Source organism: Silene latifolia, chromosome 2, assembly GCF_048544455.1.
Source record: "Silene latifolia isolate original U9 population chromosome 2, ASM4854445v1, whole genome shotgun sequence".
Lineage (NCBI taxonomy): Eukaryota > Viridiplantae > Streptophyta > Magnoliopsida > Caryophyllales > Caryophyllaceae > Silene > Silene latifolia.
The window spans coordinates 38,846,738-38,874,241 of record NC_133527.1 but is presented as its reverse complement, the minus strand read 5'-3'; the positions used below and the strand labels follow the sequence as shown (position 1 = coordinate 38,874,241).

Below are 27,504 nucleotides of genomic sequence, written 5' to 3'. Positions count from 1 at the left end.
CAACAGTTCAACAAATTTGCTAAATTGTTGATTAATCCTGGTATTCTGCAGCCGCCTCGGGAAGGGAACAGTAATTGGAATCTCAAGTCCCTTATTTCTCGCCTCCAAAGTGTCTTCCGGAGCAAGTTCGGTGTCCTTTGGGCGCTTCTTACCTCTCGAACGAGGCCTTTCTGGTACTTCATCGCTTAAACGAGCACTAGCAGGCTCTCGAATAAGCTTCCCGTCAACAATATCAGGCGATCGAGCAATGGGTCCACTCGATCGACCTGTTTCTTCATCAACTTTAGTCGATCGAGCAACAGCATTACCACTCGATCGACCATCTTCACTTCCATTCACTCGATCGAGTGGAGTGACTACTCGATCGACCAAGATCTTCACCATTTCCACTCGATCGAATCTGTTCAGCACTGCAGACTTGATCGATCGAGTAATCGCTTTCGTCGTGAGTCCCTTTCTCTTAACGAACACTGTTCATCATCTCGTTCTGAAACTCCCGTGTCCGATTTCTTCATTTCTGGTCCCTCATAAGAGAGACCGCTTCTCAACTCTATCAAATGTACCGTCTCATTTGGGTTCTTGTCATTTTGAGTCGGTAAATGACCGGGCTTCCTTGAAGATTGATTTTCAGCCAACTGCGCAACTTGGGTCTCAAGTGCCTTGAATGCCGTGTCCTTTTGCTGTAATTGCTTTGCAATGGACTGCATCATGGTCTTTAACTCTCCCATCTCACTCACCCCACTAGATGACGAAGCACCTTGGTTAGGAGGGTTGAAAGACGGAGGCTTCTGATAGCCTTGTTGCTTCTGGTGTGGCGGAATGTAAGGCTGCTGCTGATTTGGAGGAGCGGTGGGGTTAAGCACGTTGTTCTTATTACTCCACCTCAAATTGGGGTGGATATTCGGCTCATATTGAGCGTTGTTTTGCCTGTAATGTTGGAAGGCAGCACATTGCTCATAAGGACTAGGACAGAAATCTGAGACATGTCCTTCTACCCCACACCTCGTACAGACGAAAGGACCGTCTGTCATAGCATTAACCTGGTACATCCCTGGCTTGAAAGCTCCCCCTAGCTCATACTTATCGAACCTAGCGAGAAGGGCTTCTAATGCAGCCACCAAGAGGATTCAGCGGCTCTCCTTTGATTTCCCCTTGAATTCCCGTATTCAGCCCTGTGAGTGGCTAAATCATCTATGATTTTCCAGCCCTTCGTCGGCCCCAAGTTGTCAGAAAATCGACCGTTGGCTGCCGCATCTAGTATAGCTCTCTGATCATCATATAAACCATTGTAAAAATGGTTACATAGGCTCCATTTCTCGAAACCATGGTGCGGTATGGTTCGCACTAGTTTCTTAAAACGAAGCCATGCCTCATGGAAATTCTCGTCGGGCCCTTGTTTGAAACTGGTTATCTGGGCTCTGATGGCTATGGTTCTTGAAGCAGAGAAATACTTTTTGTAGAACGCCAATGCTAGCGAATTCCAATCCGTTATGGCGTGAGCGGCTCGGTCCAAATCCCTGTACCACTCCCTTGCAGCATCGCGGAGTGAGAAAATGAACATAGTCTCTTTGATCTGATCAGCTGTGACACCAGCGGGAGGAGGTATGGAGCAGCAGTAATCAATGAAAGTCTCCATATGCTGAGCTGCATCTTCTTTCGCAGCTCCCCCGAACTGGTTTTTCTCTACCATGCTGATGTAAGACGGCTTTGGTTCGAACTTTCTGGCATCTCCCGGCAGTTCGAACCCTTTATAAAGATTGTCAGCTGTGGGCTCGGAGTGACTAGCAATGGTTGCTTCCTCGGCCATTTCTGGTACTTCTGGAAAAGTGATAGACTCAAGTGAGTAATCGGAAACTGGAGAAGACGGCGGATTATTCTCGAAAAGCTCGTTCTCGTAAAAATTGCCGCGAGAACTAGGCTCTTCCTCTGCCTGTTGCTCTTGAAACAGTAGTCTCCTTTTTGCGCGCAGAGACCTCTCAATCTCGGGATTAAAAGGTAGTAGTGGACCACCTTGCGACCTGCGCATAAGACGGAACTACAAACAAAATATGAGAATAGTCTAAGGAACGATGTTCCTTAAACTAAAAGGAGAATTAAAAATAAAAACAGCTAGTAATTGGAACAATTGCCTCCCCGGCAACGGCGCCAAAATTTGACACGCCTGTCGTTGACCTGTCAAAAATAAAACCTAACGGTCTCAACTAAATATGTAGTAGAGGCAGTCGAGTATCGAATCCTCAGGGAGGTAATGCAACTACAGCTGTCTATCTCTAATCCTATGGTAACAATGGGGTTGATTGAATTTTTGGTTCTAAACTACGGAGTTAAAAGAAGAGAAATAAGGCAGAGAGCAGTAAAGCAAGAAATATGAATTAACTATCAATAAGAGGGAGACATGTCGGGAACTCGGTTCACTACGGTAGTTTAACAACTCAAAGCGAAAATGACTCGGATTTAACTAACGCGAGACGGATATTAGAAGGTCCTTTCGGTCCACTTCCCACCCTAAAATACCACTAACTTAACTTTCGTCCTCATTAGGGCAGTCTCATCGTTTATAGCAGGCCTATTTAATCCAATCTTTCGATCCAGGACTAATTGTAGCCGATTAATGGGTGACATAGAAGCGTGCACTCAACTAGGTCGATAATTACGCTATATTGCTATAGTGACAGAGTCTCTTTAACTAATTCGTCTAATTCATTTACTACAAATAATCATTCTACCGTAGATCCCCTAATCCCAACATGAAGGGAGATTAGCTACTCATGACTATCGATAAACTAACAAAGATACAAGATTCCAAAGAGAAGACATAACGATATAATAGTAAAAAGCAATGATAAATAAATTAGGGCAAAGGGAAAATAAGAGCAATAACAAGAATTGAAACAATAAATGAAGGTTAATTATTATTAAGAGAGAAGAGAATTACAATCCGAGAAATTCCGGCGTAAAGAACGAAATCCCAGTGAAAACGATCCAACGTCGAAAGTAACAGTAGTCTAATGTCTATGGATAGAGAGTAAAAGATCGTTCAAGAGATTCAGAGATTAAAGCTAGATCAAAAGATAAAAAAGAGATCCCAATAACCTAGTTAAACATAGGTTATATAGCTAAAAAGTCTAAGTGTTTATGCGGAACTAAGCAAACACGGACTGATTAAGCCCATAATGTCGAAATCCTCTCGATCGAGTGGATTAAACCACTCGATCGACCAATGTCTCAGCAGGAACTCCTCGATCGAACAGCAGGAACTCGATCGAGGGCTTGATCAAAGGCTGGTTACTCGATCGAGGAAGGAACCTCTCGATCGAGCTCAGGGAGCTTCAGGGACCATTCGATCGTCCTCCAAACAGCTCGATAGACCACCAATCAACTCGATAGACCACTTGGGTCTTCAATTCAGCTCACGTCTTCACCCAAATGCTTCGTAATGCGTGCAACGACTCTTCAAGTGCAGCATTCTCACTCTGGGACAATCCCGTCTCCTCTAAATGCATGCAAAAAGAACGAAATAGGGCATGGTTTCGCTACTTCCGCGATTATTCCTACAAAAAGGACAAAATACACCAAAGTAGCCAATTCGGGGCAAAATACTATAAAAACAGTATATAAATGCATAGAAATACGTGCTAAAATAGGCCAAAAAGACTATACATTAGGCACGTATCAGACTACTGCAGCGCCATTCCCCCACCAGCTGGCGTGACCCAGGATCAAATCAAGGAGACCATGTTCATCTTTTCCCTTCGTGATGCCGCAAGGGAATGGTATAGGGATTTGGACAAGACCGTTCTGGAGATCACTGATTGGCATACATTGGCATTGGCGTTCTACAAGAAGTACTTCTCTGCTTCAAGGACGATCGCTATTAGAGCTCAAATCACGGGCTTTAAACAAGGGCCAGATGAGAATTTCCACGAGGCATGGGTCCGATTCAAGAAGTTGGTGCGGACCATACCGCACCATGGGATTGCAAAGTGGAGTTTGTGCAATCATTTCTACAATGGGTTGTACGACGATCGATCGAGGGCCATTTTGGATGCCGCTGCGCAATGGGAGATTCGCTGAAAATTTGGGAGCAACCAAAGGGTGGAAAATCATTGATGATCTCGCTACCCACAAGGCCGAGTATGGGAATTCGAGAGGGAACTAGAGGAGAGCTGCTGAATCTTCCTCTGTTCTTTGCGCACTTGAGGCTCTTACTGCAAGATTTGACAAGTATGAGCTAGGAGGAGTCTCTAAGGGTGGGATATACCAAGTCAATCTTTGTGTCGACGGGTCCCCTTCGTGCCTGAAAGGTGTGGAGTTGAGGGCCATGTCTCAAAAAATTGCCCTAGTCCATTTGAATCTTGCGCCGCCTTCCAACACTATAGGCAGACAAACACCTACTTTGAGCCAAGCCACCCGAATTTGAGTTGGAGAAGCCAAAATGTCCAAAATCCAACCCAACATCCGCCACAAAGAAGAGCCGTATGTTCCGCCTCATCAAAAGCAACAAAAGCAGCATGCCGAAGCCTCCTTATGTGCCGCAGCAAAGAAAACAATCACAAAATTCTGAGTTTTCTGAGCTTAAGAATCTGTTGCTAAAGGAGTCCCAAGCAAGAGAGGCCGGGATGAAGTTACTTGAGAGCCAAATTGCTCAACTAGCTAGTAAAAGTAACACTCGAGCTCCCGGACACCTACCCACTCAACCCGAACAAAAGGAAACCCTAAATGCCATCACCTTGAGAAGCGGGTCCACCCTTAACGGTCCTGCCATGGTTGAGGATGCTGTCGAGAAAGATGAGCCAGAAACAAGCCAAGAGAAAGCTTCAACGAACAATTCAAAGAAAAAGACGTCACAGAAAATCGATCGATCGATCGACATACCCGATCGATCGATCAAACACGGGTTACAGAGCTTCGAATCAGTGCAATCCAACGATCGATCGAGGAGGGTGGTCGATCGACCAATATCACTGCTAATGTTGAAGAATTCCGTCCTTTAATGCCAACTAATCTACGAGACCACTTGTTTCGGGTACCACCGTCCCGAAAGTTCTAGGGCGGACCCGAGTGCTGATGGGTCGATCCGCTCCGAAGTTCGATCCAATGACGGTCAATGGGTCTCATTTGAGACGGTCTGAGGAGGGATCTAGCTTCAACAAAGAAAAGGTGACGGACTTCCAGCCAAAGTCCAAGGACGCCGGCGCGCGCGAATTAGAGGAGAGGGCTAAGGTGCTCCTTACATTTCCCATCCGGAGAGACTCGTGCCAACCAAGGAACAGGTATCTTTCAGTAAGTTTGAGAAAGTTATCCGTAGTCTGAATGTGCAAGTCCCCTTCCTTGAGCTAGTGAACCAAGTACCCGCTTACACCAAATTTATGAAACAACTGTTGTCTAAAAAGCGGTCACTTGAAACAGTGCACACTGTCGCACTTACCAAGGAGTCTTGTTCTTATCTGTCTCACACTGCGCCCCTTAAGTTAGAGGACCCGGGCCGTTTTTCCGTCCCTTGTAGCATAGGTACCTTTTCTATCGAAAAGGCTTTATGTGATTTGGGAGCTAGCATAAGTGTCATGCCCTTGAGTCTAGCTAGGAAGCTTAAACGACCAGGTTTGCTATTACCGAGATGACAGATCCGGATGGTGACCGATCTGCAGTCGAGCCCATAAGAGTCCTAGAGGACATACCCGTCCAGATAGGGAAGTTTTTCTTCCCTGTCGACTTTGTTGTCCTTGACATGCCTGAGGATGACCATATTCCCATCATTTTGGGAAGGCCATTTTTGCACACTGCTGGTGCAGTCATCGACGTCGGTCTAGGTACTTTGACTTTCAAAGTGGGAAAACACTCTATTGTTTTTGCCCAGCCGGCTAAGAAAAAGGATCCCATGTGGCCCGTCACTTGTAATACGGTCTCTGAAAAGAGATCGTACTTTGTACTTTCCGACATGCCTATTACTACTGCTGTATTAACCCCTCCGCCCCGGATTGGGAGCAATATGGAGGAAGAATCTGCTGTTTTAAATAATGCAGGAGCTGGTTTTGGGGAAGGGAGTACTACAAGTTGCGCCAGCTGTAAAGCAGCCGATCATTCAAAGAGGAGGCCTAGGATGCTTAAGCTATGGGACTGATGAAGAAGTAGAGGATGAGCCAGCCAAGGTGAGATGGGCTGATTTGGACTCCGATGATTCTGAGGGAGTCCTTGATTGGGAAGATGACGACGCTAATCAGCTGAATTCTCCGTCTGTCGAAGCTGGGAAGGGTGCAACTGATAAGATGAGCACCATTGAGGCTACCTCTAGTAGCCAGAAGCCGACGAAGTGGGCCATACCGTGGTCCTTTTTGATCAACTATTAGTTGATCGAGTTCGTTATAAACTTCATTTTATTGCTTTCGAACTATTTTCTATTGCTTTTGTGTGCGCGAAAACTTCGCTTTTATTTTGTTTGCTTAGGATTTTTAAGTACTTTAGACTTCGTTCTGGGTTTTGCGCAATTTCGGGCGCGTACTATTGTGCATTTGCAGGTATTTAGAGCTTATTAGCTCAAATCATTGAGCAATTACGAAGAAATAAGAAGTTACAGCAGTATTTTAAATCGATCGACTGAGCTGTATGGTCGATCGACTTGTCTGCGATTTCCAGGAGATTCTGTTCCTGTTCACTTGGTCGATCGACTGAGTGCTGTGGTCGATCGACCACCCTGCACTGCTGTACCTGATCACGACCTTTCCCCTGCTGTGTTTGGTCGATTTGCGGACCTAAGGGAGTCTTCTACTCCTCTTTATTTTTCCGTCGAATTATCTATTTCTTCTTTTGTCTCATTTATGCACAATTTTTACGTTTCAAAATTGTTTTCTTCGGTCTTATGCGTGGTTTTGATTGTCTTTCAGGCACACTTATCGGTAGCAGATCATCTCATGAAACCTCCTAGCTCACGCTGGTTTGGGGAGGTTTCTTTTGCTGCGCTTAAAGTCTTGTGAGTTCCCAAGTCTTTACCTTATGTCATTGTGTTTTATTTCCCTTTTTTCGCAAATTCCCGTTTTCCATTTTTCTTCATTACTTGATTTTGCACAATGGGGACATTGTGCGATTTGGTTTGGGGAAGGGTTTTGCGTCGCATATCATTTGCTTGCATTCACGTTTACATTTTTGCCTTGCATTGTTTATTTCATTCTCATATATACAAAATTCCAAAAAAATTGAAAAATTTCAAAAATTTCCATAACATGCACGTTTATTTTAGCATATAGGTCGAGTCGGAACGGTAGTATTTCAAGGATGATTTTGCATTTGCACCTGTTTTGCCTAAAGCCTTGCTAACTCACATGTTATTAGTAGAATCGTAAATGCATATCTTCGAGTTTTCGTTGAACTATTTGCTGAACTTTGGACTTGACTTTAATAATTGGCAAACTACATCATATTTCTGAGAATTAGAGCCCATAACTGGTGACATTCATGACCAGTTCATCTAGGAATGTGAGTAGTACTCCTTATGAGACATGTTTCCTTAATTTGCATGATTATGAATTTGATCTACTTAATACCTGTATGCATTCGGGTTGTGGTTTGTCGACACATGTGGTAGAGGTTTCCTTTTCTCATTTTGCCCATAAGCTCCACACTACCAAAAATATCCTTTTTTGTCCCATTTACTACATCCTACATATAGCCTACCTCTGTCAAGCTAGTAGTCTGGTTTCTGGAATTGTTACTCATTTTTGGTGGCATTTGCTCTTTTGAGATGAAGTTGGGAAAATGAAAAGAAAGAGACAAAAAGAAAAAAAAAAAGAAATGAAAAAAAAAAATGATTCGAAAAAAGAAATGAAAAAGAGAAAAACGTCCTGTACTGTTCAGAGCAGTCGATCGACTGCTCATTTAGGTCGATCGACTGATGTCCGTGAAAGAAAAAGAAAAAAAAAAAAATCAATTCGCATGATTTAATCCTTATCCTTTGGCGATTTTTGCTCCCATGTTTCATTTATAATTTATGGGGAGTTTTATTGATTTGATAGTTGGAGATTGTGAGTTTTGTGCTCGTTATAGCACCGTTTCGTTTGTTATTGAGCAAGAAGTTGGATGTTGTCACTTGGTTCCGTCTTGGTACTAGCTTGATCACCTGTACCTCCACTTCACCATAAAATGTTTTGCCTCTTCTTACCCATACCTCACATTTCCATATATATACCTCGGCATGTGTCTTTGGTCATCTGTTGGTTGGAATGCATATGTACGGTCGTAGAGATCATTTTCATATTTTATTGCTGGCATGTTTTCATAGGTCGTAGTTAGGTGAGAGTCACTACAAAATTAATTCTTCCTATCTTACGAATATATCACCTGTGCTTAATTGAGTGATTTGAGCGACCCGTGAGAGTCCAATTTGATAAGTTCCTATAGTCAACGGTTCAGCAGTTTTCGACGACTTTATAATTCGTTTGCATGATTCACATTACTAATTGATTGTTGGTTGTGCATTAAATTGGCTTAGGTTTTACTTATTGCATTTCGCTCTGAGATTGAACTCGTTCCATTAGGTCATTAGATCGAGTCTAGTTCTTGCTTGGGGACAAGCAAGGTTTGGTTTGGGGAGATTTGATGCGTGTCATTTATATGATGTTTTACATCTCTTTTTACACGCATTTCAGAGCTCATTTGTGTACTATTTGCTGCATTTCTCCCTATTTCCGTCTACTTCCGTATTTTGTGCTTTATTGCAGAAATGTGAAGAATTCGACGGGAAATCAAGCCGAATCTGTCCCCGAGTAAGCTGCATTGCAAATGACGTAAAGGAGTTGCTTAAGGAACGAGCTTGGTGCGCAATCCAAGGCCCGAAAGACAAGTCCACGAGTTAAAAGAAGTCAAGTAGCAGCTTAGCCAGTCGAGCGACCAACCTAGTCAGTCGATCGACCATGGCTCGGGTTCCAGAAGCTACTGTTACTGAGTATTCAGTCGATCGACCGCCATATTCAGTCGATCGACCAGACTTCGATTCCAGACGAGATTTAGAAAGCCCGTGAAGTTTAGGTTTTAGAGAGGATTGTTGCGTTGGTTGCTATATAACGTAACAGCAGCACATCGAATAAATCATCGAGTTTTCATCAGAGAACACATTAAGTTTCACATCACAATACATTAAGTTTTAGTTTAAGTTTGTTCGGATAATTAGGGTTTGCTATATCGATTCTTGCTTTGGAATTTTGCCTTGTTCCTAATCTTTCCTCTGAATTTTCGGTATTCATTCTGCCCTAATCCCGTTTATTGCTTTCTTTGTTAGTATAGAATTGATAGTTAGTGTTCCCAAGCCAATTATCGTTCCTTCATCATTGCTATTTATTTTAAGTATGAATTCCGTAATTGTCATGAGTTTTATTGTTGTTTTTACCTTCGCCATGAGTAGCTAAATAGCTTGTGCTAGGATGTAGGCGATTTATGGCTAAGGCGGCATTAGATTAGACACGGATGAACCAGCGTGTCGATCGATCGACCGACATTGTTGGTCGATCGACTGACCTTGTAAGGTTATCTTCGTTTTAATTGTTTTTAAACTTGTATTTAACAAATCGAATGCATGCGACCAGTTAGATACCTATTTTGTGACCGACCCATTAGACCGAAAGGTAGGGTAGGTTATGTGACCGTCAATTAACTCGACTAAACTGTGCTAAGATCGAAAGATAGGTATAGTTTGGACCATTAGTCACTTTTCAGGACGAAAGTTAGTATTAGTGACATTAGGGACCTATAGCGAGATCGAGAGATGCTATTTGTTAGGAGTGGACCGAGAGGACCTCTTATTTCCCGCCTTACCCGTGTTTAATTCAGACCGACTTAGTTTCTTTGCCGGCAGTAAATGACCCGACCATCCTAGTACCTTTCTTTTATCTGTTTAATCCATATCTTTAGTTTATTTTCTTCTTATTGTTATTAGTTATAGACCAATTCAACCAACCCCCATAATAGTTACCTTTGACTGATCATAGAACAACTAGAATTTGCAACTGCCTCCTTGTGGTTCGACCCTGTTACCACTAGCCTAGGTTAGTCTTAATAGGAGATTATAAATTTTATCTTTGGTACTCACAACGACGGGTATCAGCTGGACCGCAGATCGGTCAGCCATCTGTACTGTCATATCGGTAATAGCAAACCTGGTCAATTTAAGCTTCCTAGCTAGACTCAAGGGCATGACGCTTATACTAGCTCCTAGGTCACATAATGCTTTCTCAATAGAGAAGGTACCTATATTGCAAGGAACAGAAAAGCTACCCGGGTCTTCTAGCTTAGGGGTGCAGTGTGAGACAAGTAAGAGCATGACTCTTTAGTTAAAGCGACAGTGTGCACATGTTCAAGTGACTTTTTCTTTGACAGGAGTTGTTTCATAAACTTAGTGTATGCAGGCACTTGGTTAACTAACTCAAGGAAGGGTACCTGAACATTCATGCTACGAATAACTTTCTCAAACTTACTGAAAGATACCTGTTCCTTTGTCGGCACTGGCTCTCCGGATATGGGGCTGTAAGAAGTACCTTAGCCCTCTCCTCTAAGTTGCGCATGCCGGCATCCGTGGACTTAGGCTGGAAGTCCACTGCTTTCTCCTTATTGAAGCTTGAACCCTCCTCAGACCGTCTCAAATGTGAGCCATTGACCGTCATTGGGTCAAATTTCGAACAAGGACGGACCCATCGAAGACTCGGTCCGGTCCTAACACCTTCGGGATTGTCGAACCTCGGAACAAATGGTCTCTCAAATTGTCGGGCATTGAAGGACGAAATTCCTCGCTATCAGCAGTGATCTCGGTCGATCGACCACTATCCTCAGTCGATCGACCGCTGTGTACAGTTCCAGAAGCTCCTGTAACCCGTGTATTAGTCGATCGACCGGGTACATCAGTCGATCGACTAATATTCCTGGTAGACGCCTGTTTCTTTGATTTATTCGTTGAAGCTTTCTTTTGACTTGTTTCCGGCTCATCTTTTTCGACAGCGTCCTCGACCATGGCAGGACCATCAAGGGTGGACCCGCTCCTCAAAGTGATGGCATTTAAGGTCTCATTTTGGTCAGTTTGGGTCGACAAGTGTCCGGGAGCTCGAGTGTTGCTTTTGCTAGCCAATTGAGAAATTTGGCTCTCTAGTAGCTTCATCCCGGCCTCTCTTGCTTGGGACTCCTTTAGAAACAAGTTCTTAAGCTCGGAAAATTCAGAATTCTGCGATTGTTGCTGCTGCGGCACATAGGGAGGTTTCTGATATTGTTGCTGCTTTTGATGAGGGGGCACATAGGGTTCTTCTGCGGCGGAGCTTGAGTTGGGTTCAGGACATTTTGGCTCCTCCAACTCAAGTTTGGATGGGTATTCGGCTCATAGTAGGTGTTGGTCTGCCTATAGTGTTGAAAGGCAGCACAAGACTCAAAGGGACTAGGGCAGATTTTCGAGACATGTCCCTCAGCTCCACACCTTACACAGACGAAAGGACCGTCTGATACAACATTTACTTGGTACATCCCACCTTTTGAAGCTCCTCCTAGTTCATACTTGTCAAATCTTGCAGTGAGAGCCTCAAGCGCGGCAACAGAGGAAGATTCAGCAGCTCTCCTCTGGTTCCCTCTGGAATTCCCATACTCGGCCTTGTGGGTAGCTAGATCGTCAATGATCTTCCACCCCTTGGTTGCTCCCAAATTCTCAGCAAATCGGCCATTGGCTGCAGCATCCAAAATGGCCCTCTAATCGTCGTACAACCCATTATAGAAATGATTGCACAAGCTCCATTTTTCGAAACCATGGTGCGGTATGGTTCGCACCAACTTCTTAAAACGGACCCATGCTTCGTGGAAGTTCTCATCCAGCCCTTGTTTAAAGCCCGTGATTTGAGCTCTAATAGCAATCGTCCTTGAAGCAGAAAAGTACTTCTTGTAGAATGCCAATGCCAATGAATTCCAATCGGTGATCCCCTGAACGGTTCGGTCCAAATCTCTATACCACTCCCTTGCAAAGATCACGAAGGGAGAAGATGAACATGGTCTCCTTGATCCGGTCTTGGGTCACGCCGGTGGTGGGGGTATGGAACAAAGAGAGCCAATAAAGGTCTCCATATGCTTAGCTGCATCTTCATTTGCGCTCCCCGAATCGGTTCTTCTCAACCATGCTAATGTATGAAGGCTTTGGTTCGAACTTCCTGGCATCTCCCGGTAATTCGAACCCCTTATATAAGTTTTCACTGTCGGCTCGAATGACTAGCTATACTCGCTTCCTCGGCCATGACTGGAATTTCTGGAGAAGTAACTGTCTCGGGTGAAGAAGTGGAAACGGGTGAAGATCAGGATCTTCTTCGAACAGATCGTTCTCGTAATAGCTTGACGAGTACTCGGCTCTTCCTCTCGGTAGTACCCTTTGTGTTCGTCTCAACTCGCGCAAAGATTTCTCTATCTCAGGGTCAAATGGCACTAGTTCACCACCCTGTGACCTGCGCATAAGAGGAAACTACAAAAAGAATATAAGAAAAGTTTAAGGAACAGAAGTCCCTTAAACTAAGAAAGACTAAAATTAAAACAACTAAAATTAGGACTATTGCCTCCCCGGCAACGGCGCCAAAATTTGATACCCGTCGTTGTGAGTACCAAAAATAAGATTTATAATTTCCTATTAAGACTAACCTAGGCTAGTGGTAACAGGGTCGAACCACAAGGAGGCAGATGTAAATTCTAGTTGATTTATATTCAGTCTAAGGTAACAATTGTGGGGGTTGAATTGAGTTGGTCTACAGCTAAGAGTAAATAAAGACAATAAACTGAAAAGATGGTTTAAACAGATAAAGGAGGGGTACTAGGATGTTCGGTTCATTAAAGCTTCGGCGGCAGCATACTAAACAGGTCTAAATTGAACACAAGTGAGGCGGGAAACAAGAGGTCCTCTCGGTCCACTCTTAACAAATAACATCTTTCGATCTCGCTATAGGTCCCTAATATCACTAATACAGACTCTCGTCCTGAAAAGTGACTAACGGTCTAAACTATACCTATCTTTCGATCTTAGCACAGTTTAGTCATTTTAATTAGTGGTCAAATAACTTTCCCTATCTTTCGATCTAATGGGTCAGTCTTAAAATAAGCATCTAACTGGTCGCATGCATTCGATTCGTTAAATACATCATTAAAATCAATTAAAACGAAGGGTAACCTCACGAGGTCAGTCGATCGACCGATAATGCCAGTCGATCAACTGACACGCGAATCAGACCGTGTTCAATACTTTGTCGCCTACGCTAAAATTCGCCTACATCCTAGCACAAACTATTTAGCTACTCATGCTAAGGGTAAAAACAATAACTTTAATAACGAAATTAACTAACGGATTCATGCTTGAAACGACAAAGAGAACAATTAACATAAACAACAAATTGGCTGCGGGAATTAACTAGCAATTCTACACTAATGACGAAATAAGTAATAATCTGGAAATTAGAACAGAAGGAATACCGAATTTCGCAGAAGGAATGTAACGGAATGATTGAAAGCACAACGGAAATCCAATGCAAATTAATATCCCAAACCCTAATTAGTAAACTAAAACTCAATGTAAATTTCTGATAATAAAGCTTGATCCTAGACTAGGTATTCTCAGTTACGTTATATAGAAAGTTCACGTAACAATTATTCCAAAATCTAAACTTAATGGGCTTCAAGTTCCTCGGTCTTTTAATTCTCGTCTGGAATAGCATCGTGGTCGATCGACTGAGGTGATGGGTCGATCGACTGCTTGGCAGTGAACAGTAGCTTCTGTAACCCGAGGGTTGGTCGATCGACCGAAGGTGGTGGTCGATCGACTACTTGAGCTGCTACTTGACTTCTATGAACTCGTGGACTTGTCTTTTGGGCCTTGAATTGCGCACCAAGCTCGTTCCTCAGGTGAATACTTCACGTCAAAATGCAATGCAGGATACTCGGGGACGGATTTAGCTTGATTTTCCGCTGGATCCTTCACATTTCTGCAATAATGTACAAAATACGGAAGTAGACGAAAATAGGGAGAAATGCAGCATAAACTACATGAATGAGCTCTGAAATGCGTGTAAAATGGGATGTAAAACATCACATAAAAGACACGCATCACTTGGTATGCGAGAAAATTCAATATTAAAGAGAACATGGTGTAACTTCCTCTTAGTAATCAACAATTAGTAAAGCTTGATCCTTTTTACATACTCTTTTAAAATTATTCACCCAATACTATCATCTCAAGATGTTAATACATGTAAATTAAACCATCTACATGCACCCTTCAAGCTTAGAAAACAAGTCATTAAACCATGAAAAGAGACTAAGCATGAGCATTAAAATTTGACCAAAAGATGAAGCTATGATCAATTCCTCACAAGATTAAACCATACAAATGAGAAAAAGACATAAACTTTCCTGTTTGTTATATGAATCCTTTAAACCAAATCATCATACAACAAATTTGTTTCAAACAATCCTAGATAGATTAAACCATTTATCTAGGATTTGCAATAGCTAAACAACAATAAGCATGGATGACCAACCCAAACATAAACTCATTCAAAATATGAAATTAAGCACAAAGAAAGAGTATTGGATAAATTAAGAGAGATTAGAAGGTCTTACAATACCAAAGTTGGGAACTTTGAATGAAATTATACCAAGTAATGAGAAGATTAGCTCCTCATAATTGTCTTACAACCCAAGAAATGAAGAATGCTTAACATAAATTAAAGAGGATATGTTCTAATTATTACAAGATTAAAGATAACAACCAAGATAAAATGTTCTTCAAAGCGTGGAGGTATTTATATTGCTGCACAAAAACCTAAGTTAAACCGTCTCACTAAAGCCCAAACACGGAAATTTAGGCCCGTATTTCATTAAGAATGCGCAGGATCTGGGGAGAGGCGCAGACTCCGCCCAGGACGGGAGTCCCTCTCCAAAATCTGATCATAACCTTGATTCTTTACTTCCTCGTCTTCACTTGACATCGCTTTGTTAGTTTGAGCTTCATGTCTCGGTTGGTGCAAAATGAAATCTCTATCTTGACTCATTTACATAGAAGCTTGAATATGTCTTGTGAGATGAGTAAACCAAAAGAGAGCTCAATGTGACCAAACTACAAGCAAATGGAATAAGCCGGTGTATGTAAAAGATTAGTGCACAAAATTGGCCTCACAACTCGCATAACACATCCTAATTGACACAATTTGATACGACATATTTGACTCTGTCAGTGAGTTATGTAAGTGGAGGCTAGTTTGAAAGAATCGATGGCAAGTTGAATGTTAATGTGTTAGGAATGGTTAACCTTGCATGTTATTCATCCTACTATTGCAATCTTTGTAGAAAGCTTGCATCTTTATGAATTTGGTTTAAAACTTGTTTCTTTGTGAGTGGAATTTGCAAGTTAGTTCTTGACTTCTTTTGTTCGGAATTGATCTTAATGCTCTTGTGTGTAATAATTCTCTTGTGGTTTTTCAATTGGGTGACCATATAGGTAGGATTAACTACTCTATCTTAGAAGCAAGTAATCACCATCTTATGAAAGTTGTTGGGTGATTTGTTGAAGAAGGAAAAGAGAGGATCTTTATGCTTAGGAAGTATTTGTTGTGCCAAGTTACATCAAGTTTTTCTCTTATATTGAATTCTTGTATACTACTTGTTTGTTAAATTGTCTCAATAGAAAAATCTCCACTTTTACTCTTTTTCATGTTGTTTCAAAACCAATGCTTTCTCCTTATATGTTTCCTACAAGTTGAACATTGTGAATACCCATTGTTTGTGATTAGTTTAAATTGTTGAGTCTAAATTGTCATTAGTGTCTTAATTAGTTAGAGGAGTCTTAGTTAGTGATTGTTGGTCAATATTTTACAATTCGAGTCTTTAGTTAAATGTCCTTCCCTTGGGTTCGACCCTAGCTTGCCATTTTACTACCTTATTGTTAGAAGTTAGTAGAGTCTAGTTAGGTCTATAAATTGTTAATTTTATAGTTAATTCTAGTATTTACAACAACCGGTATTTTCCTATCAATAAGCTTTAAGAATTGGACCGACTAGTACTCGATCGATATTGCTGGTTGTGAATATCGACACTTAAATATGCAACGATCCTCATTCACTTCCGAGGTTAATTAAAACTTGATCGAAGTGCCCAACATTCATAGTTCCGTAGTGTAACGAAAATATCGAAAACAAAAAATTTAACTGTAGTCGTTCATAAAATAAGGCAAATAATAAAGAATAGGTTTCACAAAAAAAAAAGAAAAACCTAAGGAAAAATTACATTATTCCTTTCATTCTCCTTAATATTCACTTCGGTCCATAAAGTCTATGGAAACAGAGTGTGTATATCATTCACTAACTTGTGCGAATGGTGTACCATCGAAAGAGTAATTGAATTCTGAAAACTCGACGCTGGTCATGCTGACTTTTACAGGAGCAGCCCAAAACAAAGTAGAATAATGGAGAAACTTGCAACTCTGTTTGACACTCCTCTTGTTCCTGTGCAAAATAAAGAGTTGTCAACTTACGCGATTTTACACAAGTCGGTCTTGTACCATTTTTGACATACGAGTAAATATTAATGTAAAACCACTTCTTATTTGACAAACGATTTATTTTCATGGAATAAATATTATTAGAAACCAGTGATGATTGAGTCTTAACCATCACTTATTATTTTAAATTGGATTCGAAAATAACGAACACATCAACGAATCATACCTGATGATCCAGGAGTTGACGTGAACTTGGACAAAGTTGGCGGTGGAGGAGTCGAACCATCGTCGGGTGAATCACTTATGGGTACAGAGAAATCGTACGGTTTAGTCATTGTTACACTCGACAACTTATAACTTAACGTACAACTAGGCGAAAAAACTTGTCCCAAATACGCCCCTGGATATGTTTCAGTAAAATTCCCAAACCCTTGTTCCAAACATTTATTGCAATCAGAGGAGGTTAGATCCTCGTTGCATTGCGCAAGCGCGTAAATTGTTTCGAAGGTTGAGTAATCAGCTGTCGCTGTCGCAAAATAACGCGATGAAACAGCGAATTCAGAGACAGCGTCATTTATTAGAGTAGTAAAGGTAGTGGATAAAAGTTTGCTGAATTCACCATCGTCGCTAACAGTCCTAAGACCGTGTATATAGTAACGCGGGGTTTCCTCCATGAAGGAGAATATTGTGTAGTTAGAGTAATGTAATGTGCACTCTTGATAAAATTGTATACCTTCGACACTCCGAAGGCAGAGTGGAACGTAGGCGATAGTGCTAGCGACGCAAATTTGACAATCTTCGGAAGCGATGTCGTATCGACAAGAAAAGAGGGCATTGACTTTGTCAGTACCCGTACCAACGGAAATGTTATTGAAGTAGGTAGTTGATGCAAGGGTACCTAGTTTACCAATTGCGGTATTAATGTTAGTTCCATAATCACTAGACGAGCTGTATTTTCCGACTCCATCGTAACAATCTTGTCCGATGAATTTTGCATCGGTAATGTGGTGAAAGAAAAGAACAAAAACAGCCACGCATGTGATTTTTTGGTGTGAAAATGTTATCATGTTTGTATAATTATTGGGGAGTTATTATTAAGTAAATATTACGATTTTTATTATTTATTTTTCGTGTGAGTGTCGAACATTAGTTGAGTTTATATGGTTCGAGTTATTTGTTGTTAAGTTATATATGTGGGTTAGGACGGCAAGAATGTTGACAGTCAAATATACAGCAGGATTAATTAGCTGTATTGTCTTGCTTAACAACGATCGTTAGTGGTGATGCACCAAGTTATATGAATGATATGATGGTATCGACATTAACAAAGCATAGGTTATGTAATAAACTATCAATGAATCAATGATAAGCATGTTATGTTAATGACTTAATGCCATTCGGCATGTAATTGCCGGCCAACGGCATTGGAGGCAGTATATGATTAAAAAATATAATTGTTTGATTGTTGACCTTTGGCATAATTTGACTATGAGGCAATAACTTATTTTCAACAAGAAAATATATGTCGATTTGATTGTTTTACTGAACATTGCTTGAGATACTTACAATACATATCATATCTTCAAATTGTTTGTTCTGCGATTTCAACGGACAGCACATTTAAGGCCTTGTGTTTACCTTTGCTTGTAATGGGAGCTCTAGTAGAACTTTAAAAGTATTAATTACATAGATGACGGTCAAACCATCACAATCACATAGGTAACTAATCCTTCTCTATAGCATTTCTCTTTGAGCTATGAAGGGTATAAAAATCCAACATGTCAACACAATACAATATCCATCATCAAGTGAGTCTCAATTCCACCACCACAAAAGCTAAGGAGTATCAAATGCTATAGGGATGAACCCTTTATACATGTCAAGATTCACACACTATCTTGACTTAATGACTTAAGGCTCAGCCCCCTCAACATATCAAACATCACATTCTTGGTCAACCCTTTAGTAAAGGGATTAGGAAGATCACTTTCATATTTCAAAGAAATCACTATATTTTTTTTTTAGAGTTGTTTAATCACATCATGCTTGATTCCAATTTGTCTTCTCTTCCTATTATAGACATCATTCTTAGCAACTCCAATTGTTGGTTGCAAATCACATTTGGTCGTTTGATAATACAGGATGCTACACGACTAAAACTTTTGTTGATGTCTTCTATAAACTGAAGTACAATGGCCTAGATCGGAAGCATTGGTTCAGCAAAATTTGGAAAGGATTAGCACCACCAAGGTATGAAATACTTCTGTGGGCAATATTGTGGAAAAGGGTAAATACCAAGGATAGAATATTGAAGTGGAAGGCGATGACTTGGGAGGAGATGCGATGTACTTTCTGTGGTGACGAGTTGGAGACTCCCAGCCACTTATTTTTGCATTGCAAATTTTCCTGGCAGCTATGGACGGGTATTTGTGATGCGTGGTATACGACATGGATATGCCCCTTGGAGATTGACGATGCATTTCTGGTATGGTATGACTATCATTTTGTTGGGTTTGAAAGACGCCTTTGGGAAGCATTCTTCATTGCTATAGTTACTCTTATTTGGGAATTGCGAAATGAGGCTATTTTCGAGAACAAGACACCTAACTGGCCGTGTATATTAGATAAAGTGTTTCTAAGAGTTGGGTTATGGTGCAAATCATGGAAGTAAAATCTACCCTACACCCTAGAAGATTGGTTAAATAATTGAAAAACAATGAGATCATGGAAAGAGAAAAGGATAGCACAAATAACGACCTTTCGCCTTGGTGTTTGAATACGTGTTGTTGTTCTCCGTCTTTGTAGTGTTTTTGCTGTGTCTGTGTAACTCTGTGTGGGACTCTACTCGCTGTAGGTCTATGGGTTTATCCCTACTTATTAATAAAAAAAATGAGAGTGGTACAACTTGTCCTTCTTATACTGGCAGAGTGCTACTATGTTTCTCAACCAAATTTGCTTCTTAGCTTGCTAACTTAAGAGTAGTAAACTCATATTTCTTGGTGGAGCATGGTACATAAATCTGTCTAAAAGACTTCTACGATACCACACACCTCCACCTAAAGTCAAACATAATTAATAGTAAAAAAAAATATTATCCTTGATGTCAACAGAATTTGCATCACAATAACCTTCTAACACAGCATGATATTTACCATAATGCAAACACACATCATTTATACTTTTTATGTATTTAAGTAAACGACGAAGAGCATTCCAATATTCATTGTTTGGATATATTTGTGTACTACAAATCAATATACTAACAACATAAACAATGTCTGGTCGAGTACAGTTCATGAGAAACATTAAACTATTACCCTTGTCGAGGATTAACCAGCTAATCGCTTCTACGACAGGGCACTCAATGCTTAGCTTCTTAAACTCCTTCTTAGGGTACCACCAAGTGTCCGTGTCGGAGGAAGACATAGCAAAGTGTGCATTCATCTCAAGCCATGACAATTATGCTTACAAAGTAATGTCGTTCGGACAAAAGAACGTTGTTGATCATATCATGATCCTCTACTACCTCTAACCTGCTATTGCTGCTCATCCTACACTGCCTTCATCCATGCTGTGTTTCTGGAGACTTCCAGGATGGATCTTCCACATCACATCCACGTCACTTTGTAACTAACTACAGCTCATGACAGCCTGTAATTAGTTTGTTACAGATATTTGTACAGAGTAGACAATGTATATAAATAGGTTGATTCATTGTGATGTAAGTTAAGTTTATAATCAATAAAATTCTCACAAATTCTATTTACTCAAGTTCTTCATTTTCTCTGAATTGTGCTTGAGTAATATCGTCAGTAATTGATTGAATAAGATTCAATATGGTATCATCGGCCAAATCGATCCTGATTTGGATGATTTCTTCCTTAAATTGATGTTTTTTCTTGCATCGATTGTTTACATTTCTTACAAAATCATTTGTTTACATTGTTAATTCTCTGTTTTTTTTCTATCAAAAACACTAAATTCCGCTGCAACTTCCATTAAAATAAAAAATGGTGCCATCTGCTCCTTCTTCTGTTTACAAAGATCCTATGCATCTTACTACTAGTGATCACTCGTTGATGCAGATTCTTCCGCAGGTCTTTAATGGCAAGTCTTTTCTCCATTGATCGCGAAACATGCGAATTGCGTTGATTTCGAAGAATAAGCTTGGCTTCATCAATGGCGCTTGTTCCAAACCTGCGGAAACGACTGATCGTTATCAAGACTGGATTCGCACTGATTATATAGTGATGCGCTGGATTCAATTTTCTCTATCTGAAGATATCGCTAAAAGTTTCTCGTATGTTACTTCAAGCAAGCAGCTATGGGAGGAATTGAACGAGCGGTTCAATCAATCGAATGCTCCTTTTCTGTATCAATTGCGCAAAGAAGTCAGTCAAATCAAGCAAGATGACATGTCTATTGCTGAATACTATGCAAAATTGCGTTCAGGTTGGGAGGATATTAGATCTTTAGATCCTCTTCCTCAATGTGATTGTGGAGGAATTTCTACCTGCAGCTGCAACATTCTCAAGAAGATCGTTGAGAGAGAGAATATACATCATATACTGGATTTTTTGATGGGATTAGACAAGAAATTTGATTCTATTCGTGATCATATTCTTGCTCTGGATCCTATTCCTAATATAAATCAGGTGTATGCAAAACTCCATCAAGCTGAAGTGCAAATGACTTTGTCTGCTCCTGCTGCACCTGTGCTCAATTCTGAGGGCATTGCTTTGGCTGCTACATCCACTAAGAATGTCTGGCGGAGGGATAACAAGAAGCCCAGGCATGACACTTATTCTGATCACGAAGACAAGCCAAAGAAGCCGTCTTATTGGTGTACACGCTGTGAGAAATCTGGTCACACTCTTGAGTATTGCTGGCATCACAAGAGAGAGCAAGCCAAGCTTGCTGCTGCTGCTAAAAATCAGAAGCATGCTACTGGTACTTCTTCTACTGGTCCAGGAAAGAGGTTTGCAGCCAATGTTGAGGAGGCTAAGACTGCTGATTCACCTCTGGACTCTGCTGGTAGCACTCTTCCTGCTATTGATGCTTCTTTTGTGCAAGCTGTGGCTAAAGAGTTGTTCAAACTACAGTCTCATCATCAGACATTTACTGATATTGCTGGACCATCTCAAATAGCAGGTAATCTCTTGGCTGTTAGTGCTCGTGTTCATGATCATAATTTCCTAAATATGAATTGGATAATTGATTCAGGGGCCTCAGACCACATGACGTATATGCTGTCCAATTTACAGACTATAAAACCATTGTTAAAACCCTTAGCAGTTACCCTACCTGATGGACAAGTTAAGAACGTTCACTATACTGGTAGTGTTCATATTTCTGATAAATTGTTGTTGCACAATGTTCTTTATTTGCCTGATTTCAAGCATAATTTGCTTTCTCTTGGAAAATTGTTGCACAATGGAAAACTGTGTGCTAAGTTTACTCCTGATGGTTGTGTTGTTCAGGACAGTTTAACTGAAGAGATACTATGCTCAGGCTTGAAGAAAGCAGGCATCTATCATCTAAGTAGTATACCTAAGAATAAATGCACTGTTAATGTATCTAGCACAGATTTTGTTACTGCAAATGTTGGTCTTACTGATGTAACTTTGTTGCATGCTAGGTTAGGACATAGTGCACTGTCAACAATGAAACATGTTGTACCTCAAGTACATTCTGTTGTTAATAAGAACAGTTTCTATTGTGACACTTGTTTGATGGCCAAATATCATAAAAGTCCTTTTCCCATTAGTACCTCTGTTACTAATGCTCCTTTTGAGTTAATTCATGTTGATCTTTGGGGACCATATAGAGTATTAGCCATCAATGGTGCATCTTATTTCTTAACTGTGGTTGATGATTTTAGTAGAATCACATGGACTATGTTGTTAAAACATAAAGATCTTGTTGCTCAAACTCTTGAACATTTCTTTGCCTATGTTCAAAATCAATTTAATACTACTGCGAAGATCTTAAGTTCTGATAATGGTACAGAAATTGTACAAAGAGATTGTGATAAGTTGTTAGCTGACAGAGGTATAGTGCATCAAACTTCCATTCCTGGTAACCCTCAGCAAAATGGTAGGGTGGAACGTAAGCATAGGCACTTACTTGAGGTAGCTAGGGCTTTAAAGATTCAATCCAGCTTACCTAAAAGATTTTGGGGTGATCTGATCCTTGCTGCCACCCATATTATTAACCTGCTTCCCACTGCTGTCCTTAAATAGAAGACACCTCATGAGTGTTTGTTTGGCCAGTCACCTAATTATACACATCTAAGGGTAGTAGGCTGTTTGTGTTATGTTGCAACACATGATGGGGACAAGTTTGAGGACAGAGCTCTTATATGCAATTTTCTGGGATATCCCATGGGCAAGAAAGGTTATAGATTGTATAATTTGGCCTCCCACAAGGTGATCTATAGTAGAGATGTGGTTTTCAGGGAACATCTTTTCCCATTTTCTCCTACATTCAATTCTTCTGCAGTTTCTAATACAATTTTTCCTCTTCAGAATATTTTTTTGGAAGAAAATAATGCCACTGATATTCCAATACCCACTGATACTCGTAATATCAGTCCAATAAATACTAATCATTTAAACACTATTTTACCAAATAATACCATAATACCAAATACTAATAATAATAATTCAACTACTACTACACCTGCAACTGCTGGCATTCCTAATCCTAGAAGATCTTCTAGAGATAGGTTTTTGAATTCCAGATTAAAGGATTTTCATTGCCAAGGGATACCACAATCTATTGCAAATATGCCTGGAGCCTCTAATGTTGCTGCACATTCTGCTTTGAATGCCCACATTCAACTCCATGGTTTCTCACCAAATTACCAAGCTTCCTGTCACAATGTCTTACAGCTGTATGAACCATCCACCTTTTCTCAAGCCAAAGATGACCCTCATTCACAGCAGGCTATGGATAAGGAGTTAGCAACATTGGAGGAGAATAAGACATGGGAGTTGACATCTTTGCCACCTGGAAAGAAAGCTATAGGGGAAAAATGGGTCTATAAGATCAAATTCAATCCTGATGGGTCTGTTGAGAGATATAAGGCTAGGCTTGTGGCTAAGGGTTATAGTCAGATTGAGGGAAAAGACTATAAGCATACTTTAATCCTGTTGCTAAATTCACAACAGTCAGGTGTATCATTGCCATTGCTGCAGCAAAAGACTGGCCACTCAATCAACTTGACATAAATAATGCATTCCTCCATGGTTTTTTGGACGAGGAGGTATGCATGAGGAAACCTGAAGGTTATAAGAAGGGAAAACCAAGTGATGTTTGTCTTCTTAAGAGGTCTCTTTATGGACTGAAGCAGGCATCCAGACAATGGAATGTTGAGTTGTCCGAATTTCTCATGAAACATGGATATGTTAAAGCCAATTCTGACTACTCTTTATTCACCAAGGGAGAGTCTACTAGCTCCTTTGTTGCCATTGTTGTGTACGTGGATGACTTGTTAATTACTGGAAATAATGCTTCAAAAATTCAGGCAATTAAAGATCATTTGAATGATGCTTTCACTATCAAGGATCGTCACCGAGACCGTCACTGTGAATATCGATGACATTGAAGAAACTCCAATTGATTTGAATGAAAATCCGACCATGTCTGCTGATTCGGCTCCGGTTCCGGCAAAGAAAGGTAACAAAATAAAGGATAAAGCCTCTTCATCCCAATTACCTCCCATCTCTGAAAGTGTCGAGCAAAGTGACATTGAAACCCCCACAATCAATCCCCCTGTTGAAACACCCAGTGAACCACCCTTGAAAAAATCGAAACCATCAAAGAAAAAATTAGTGTACCTTTCACCCTCTGATTCGGTATCCCTAACTTCTAAATAGGATTTGGCTCATGTTTGGGAACAACTCGAAAGTTTGGATCTTCCCACCTCCATCTACAAAAATTGTGAGAGGTTGATGAACCCCAAAGCCATCCATTCTCCTCGGGTTTACAATCAATCCTGGTTCGAGTCCCCCGCTTTTCACAGTGTCTGGGATATGATTTTGGCTCAAGGTTGGGAAAAATTGTTGGAATTGCGTGAACCGATATTTGTAAGTGAAGTGATTCAATTCTTTGCATCCGTCCGAGTGGATAAATCGGGTGATTTCCTCACGGCTAAGGTTAATGGTAAGCCTCTTAAACTGACTCAATCTGATTTTTCTACCGTCCTTAATATCCCAACCGGAGGTTATGACAATCTCCCCTCTGAAACTTGGGTCACCTTACCTTACGCCTCACCCCTCGGCGTTGCCCAAATTATTTGTCCTAAAACAGTCACTTGTGGTCCAGTTAGCAACACCCAAATACCCCCACCACTCCGGATTATTTTTAACATGCTTTGTCGCTCCATTTACCTTTCGGGTGATCGGGGAAAACTATCCATTGCCCAACAATACCTAATTTATCACATTGCAACACATAAAAAGGTTAATTTGATTGGGTTAATGTTTAAGCGATTTCATCTTATTTCGACCAAACTCCGTAAACCCTCCTCTAGCATGCTACACTTACCCTATGGAATGTGGTTATCAGTCGTGCTCAAGGCACACGGGGTATTAGTGAGTTCTAGTTTGGGTTCGTTGGACATGTGCGACATCATGAGTGATGGTCAAATGGCCTGGGGAACATGCTTATCAAAGTGGATAATGATGAATTGATTTCTGTGAAAATTAAGACGGATCCTGAGGGTGGGTCGTCTAGTCAAGCCGGTACGGGAAAATGGCGGGAAGTTCTTCAAGCTGTGGCTGATTTGAGTGCTTGGATTAAGCACGATGCTAGCCAAAAGGACATGGCCATCTCGGCTCTTGCATCCACCGTGGACCTCATTCGTGGTGAGGTGGATATCATCTCCACTCTCGTCTCAACAAAGGAACATGGTGATGATGCTCATGTTAATCAATTGGATGATGATCCTTTGGGTAGTGGCTCCGATGGTGACCAAGCTTCCTCTCCTTAGCCTATCCTATCCATTTCGGCCCCTTGACCTTATCCTTGACTTTTCATTTTGTCCCACCATGTTGTGCCCTTCTAAGACTATCTTTTTTTACTCGTTGTTTTTATGCTTGATGGTGTATGTTAAACTTCATTTAGCCGTGGTGAACTATGTTTAACTTATGTTTAATCCATATGTTTATGTTGACTTTGTTATCTTGTCACGGTTATATGTGTCTTTTTGTGTTTTCTTATGGTTGTTTGCACTCTAATGCCATTGGCTTCCCTATCCTTTTTGATGATGTCAAGAGGGGGAAAAGGTAAACTCATGCTCTTAATCTCTTGCATATTGATTAACTAATGTCTAGGCCTAACCTTCTTAACTTTTACTCTTGTTTTTGGGGCAATGTAAAATTATCATGGTAAGTATGATCTAAGTTCTTGCTTTATAAGGTAATATAGTCCCTTCTCTCATATGATCTTGCTTGATTAAAATCTTGAATTAAGATGTTTACATTGCTTAAACATTCATTTGGGGCTTGTCATCATCAAAGAGGGAATTTGTTGGGTTCCTTTAATTGATGATAACATGCCCATTTGATTTGTGTTATCTTAGTTTACCTTTTCAGGATTTATGATCAAATCAAGCATGGATTAAGAAGTGTTGAGTTGTTAATCATCCCTTTGTATTGAGTCTTAAGTGTCATCTAATGTACAAGTTAAAAAGTTAAGTATCTTAGAGTAATAGAAACAGTCAAGACGACTGTTACTTTCACAAGTAACAGCTGCCTGGATTGTTGCCTCAATTCGTAACACTTGAAGTCTTTTTATCTTTCGAAAGCCTTTTACGTGTCTCTTATTTTTGAAAGATAAACTTCAGATTTTTATAAGGATTTGGCCTTCAATAAAAAGTGGTTTGAATAATTATCATTTTCAAAATGTTTCCTCTTTGTGCAAATTTGACCCTTTGGTCTTTTAGAAAACAAGAAATGCTTTTTGCCATATTTGTGTAAACTTGTCATCATGTGACTTGTTTTTTCCCTCTTTGTTTTCTGAATTTGCATGAGCTTTTATGGATAATTTTCAAACACTCTTTCTCTCTTTTTGCCTTTGCATAAGAACCTTCTTTGGTGCAAGTATTGGGTGGTTGTTGAGGCTCATCACATGTGAGGTCTTTGACCCTTCAAAACCCTAGCAACTCCCTTACTCATTTCCTCTATAAAAGGCGTGCCATTTCCTCTGAAAATCTCAAGACTTTTTCTGAGATTTATTTCAAGTTTGCAAATCGTTTTACAAAGCTTAAAAACCGTGTTCATTTTGCAAAACTGTAAAAGTCTTCAAGTTGTTACAATAATGGCTACTGTTACTTTAACATACTAAACTCTCTTGCTTATGAATTGTTGATCTTGTAAAAGTTGTCCATCTCTATTCTTTGTTAAGAATACGTTAGTGGAAACTTGATCCTTATAACATTCTAAGTGTGTTAGTAGAGTTTATGACGGAGTAGTCTTCAACTCTTGGCAACCGGAGTAGGTTGCGAGTTGGCTTGTCATAAGAACGGAGTAGTTCTTGGACTCGCTTTACAACCGGAGTAGGTTGGTGTCTTTTATTGTACGGGTCTTTTAGTAGTCGGCGTAGATCACTAAAAGAAATCAATAAAAAGTAGATTGGACGTAGGCACTTGAGTATTTGCCGAACCAATTCAAAATCTCGTGTTTTGATCTTTCTTTTTATTTCCGCTGCTCTTTTATTTTGTTTGTTTTGCTTTTCTTAAACCTCGAAGTAACAGTTCATCATACTGTCACATTTGGTCTGCAGTCTGTACTTCATAAACTGAGACAAATAGCTACAGTCAGAACCGTTGTTACTTTCATACTTCAGCAAACATTCATTATATCACTCGTTCTATCTTACAACTCTCTTTAACTCAATAAAGTAGAAGTTTAATTTTTTAAATAGTACCTAATTCACCCCCTCCCCCTCTTAGGTACTCGAATCCATAAACTCAATACACTGTGATAACAAATCAGCTCAACAAATTTCTGAAAATC

At 40.4% G+C, this 27,504-nt stretch overlaps 2 protein-coding genes across 2 annotated transcripts; one reads left to right on the top strand and one right to left on the bottom strand.

The window, feature by feature from the left end:
* Positions 1–16,695: 16,695 nt before the first annotated feature.
* Positions 16,696–17,550, bottom strand: LOC141639784 (antimicrobial ginkbilobin-2-like protein). Its single transcript, XM_074448831.1, has one exon. It carries the CDS (start codon positions 17,548–17,550, stop codon positions 16,696–16,698), a length of 855 nt encoding a protein of 284 aa, XP_074304932.1.
* Positions 17,551–22,866: 5,316 nt separating this feature from the next.
* On the top strand, positions 22,867–23,715 carry LOC141639776 (uncharacterized). Its single transcript, XM_074448825.1, has one exon. The coding sequence runs from the start codon at positions 22,867–22,869 to the stop codon at positions 23,713–23,715; it is 849 nt and encodes a 282-aa protein (XP_074304926.1).
* The last annotated feature ends 3,789 nt before the right edge of the window (positions 23,716–27,504 follow it).

What these genes read in the sequence shown, in the direction of transcription:
- LOC141639784 (XM_074448831.1), bottom strand. Translation starts at nt 17,550, where the DNA reads ATGATAACATTTTCACACCAAAAAATCACATGCGTGGCTGTTTTTGTT.
- LOC141639776 (XM_074448825.1), top strand. Translation starts at nt 22,867, where the DNA reads ATGGGCAAGAAAGGTTATAGATTGTATAATTTGGCCTCCCACAAGGTG.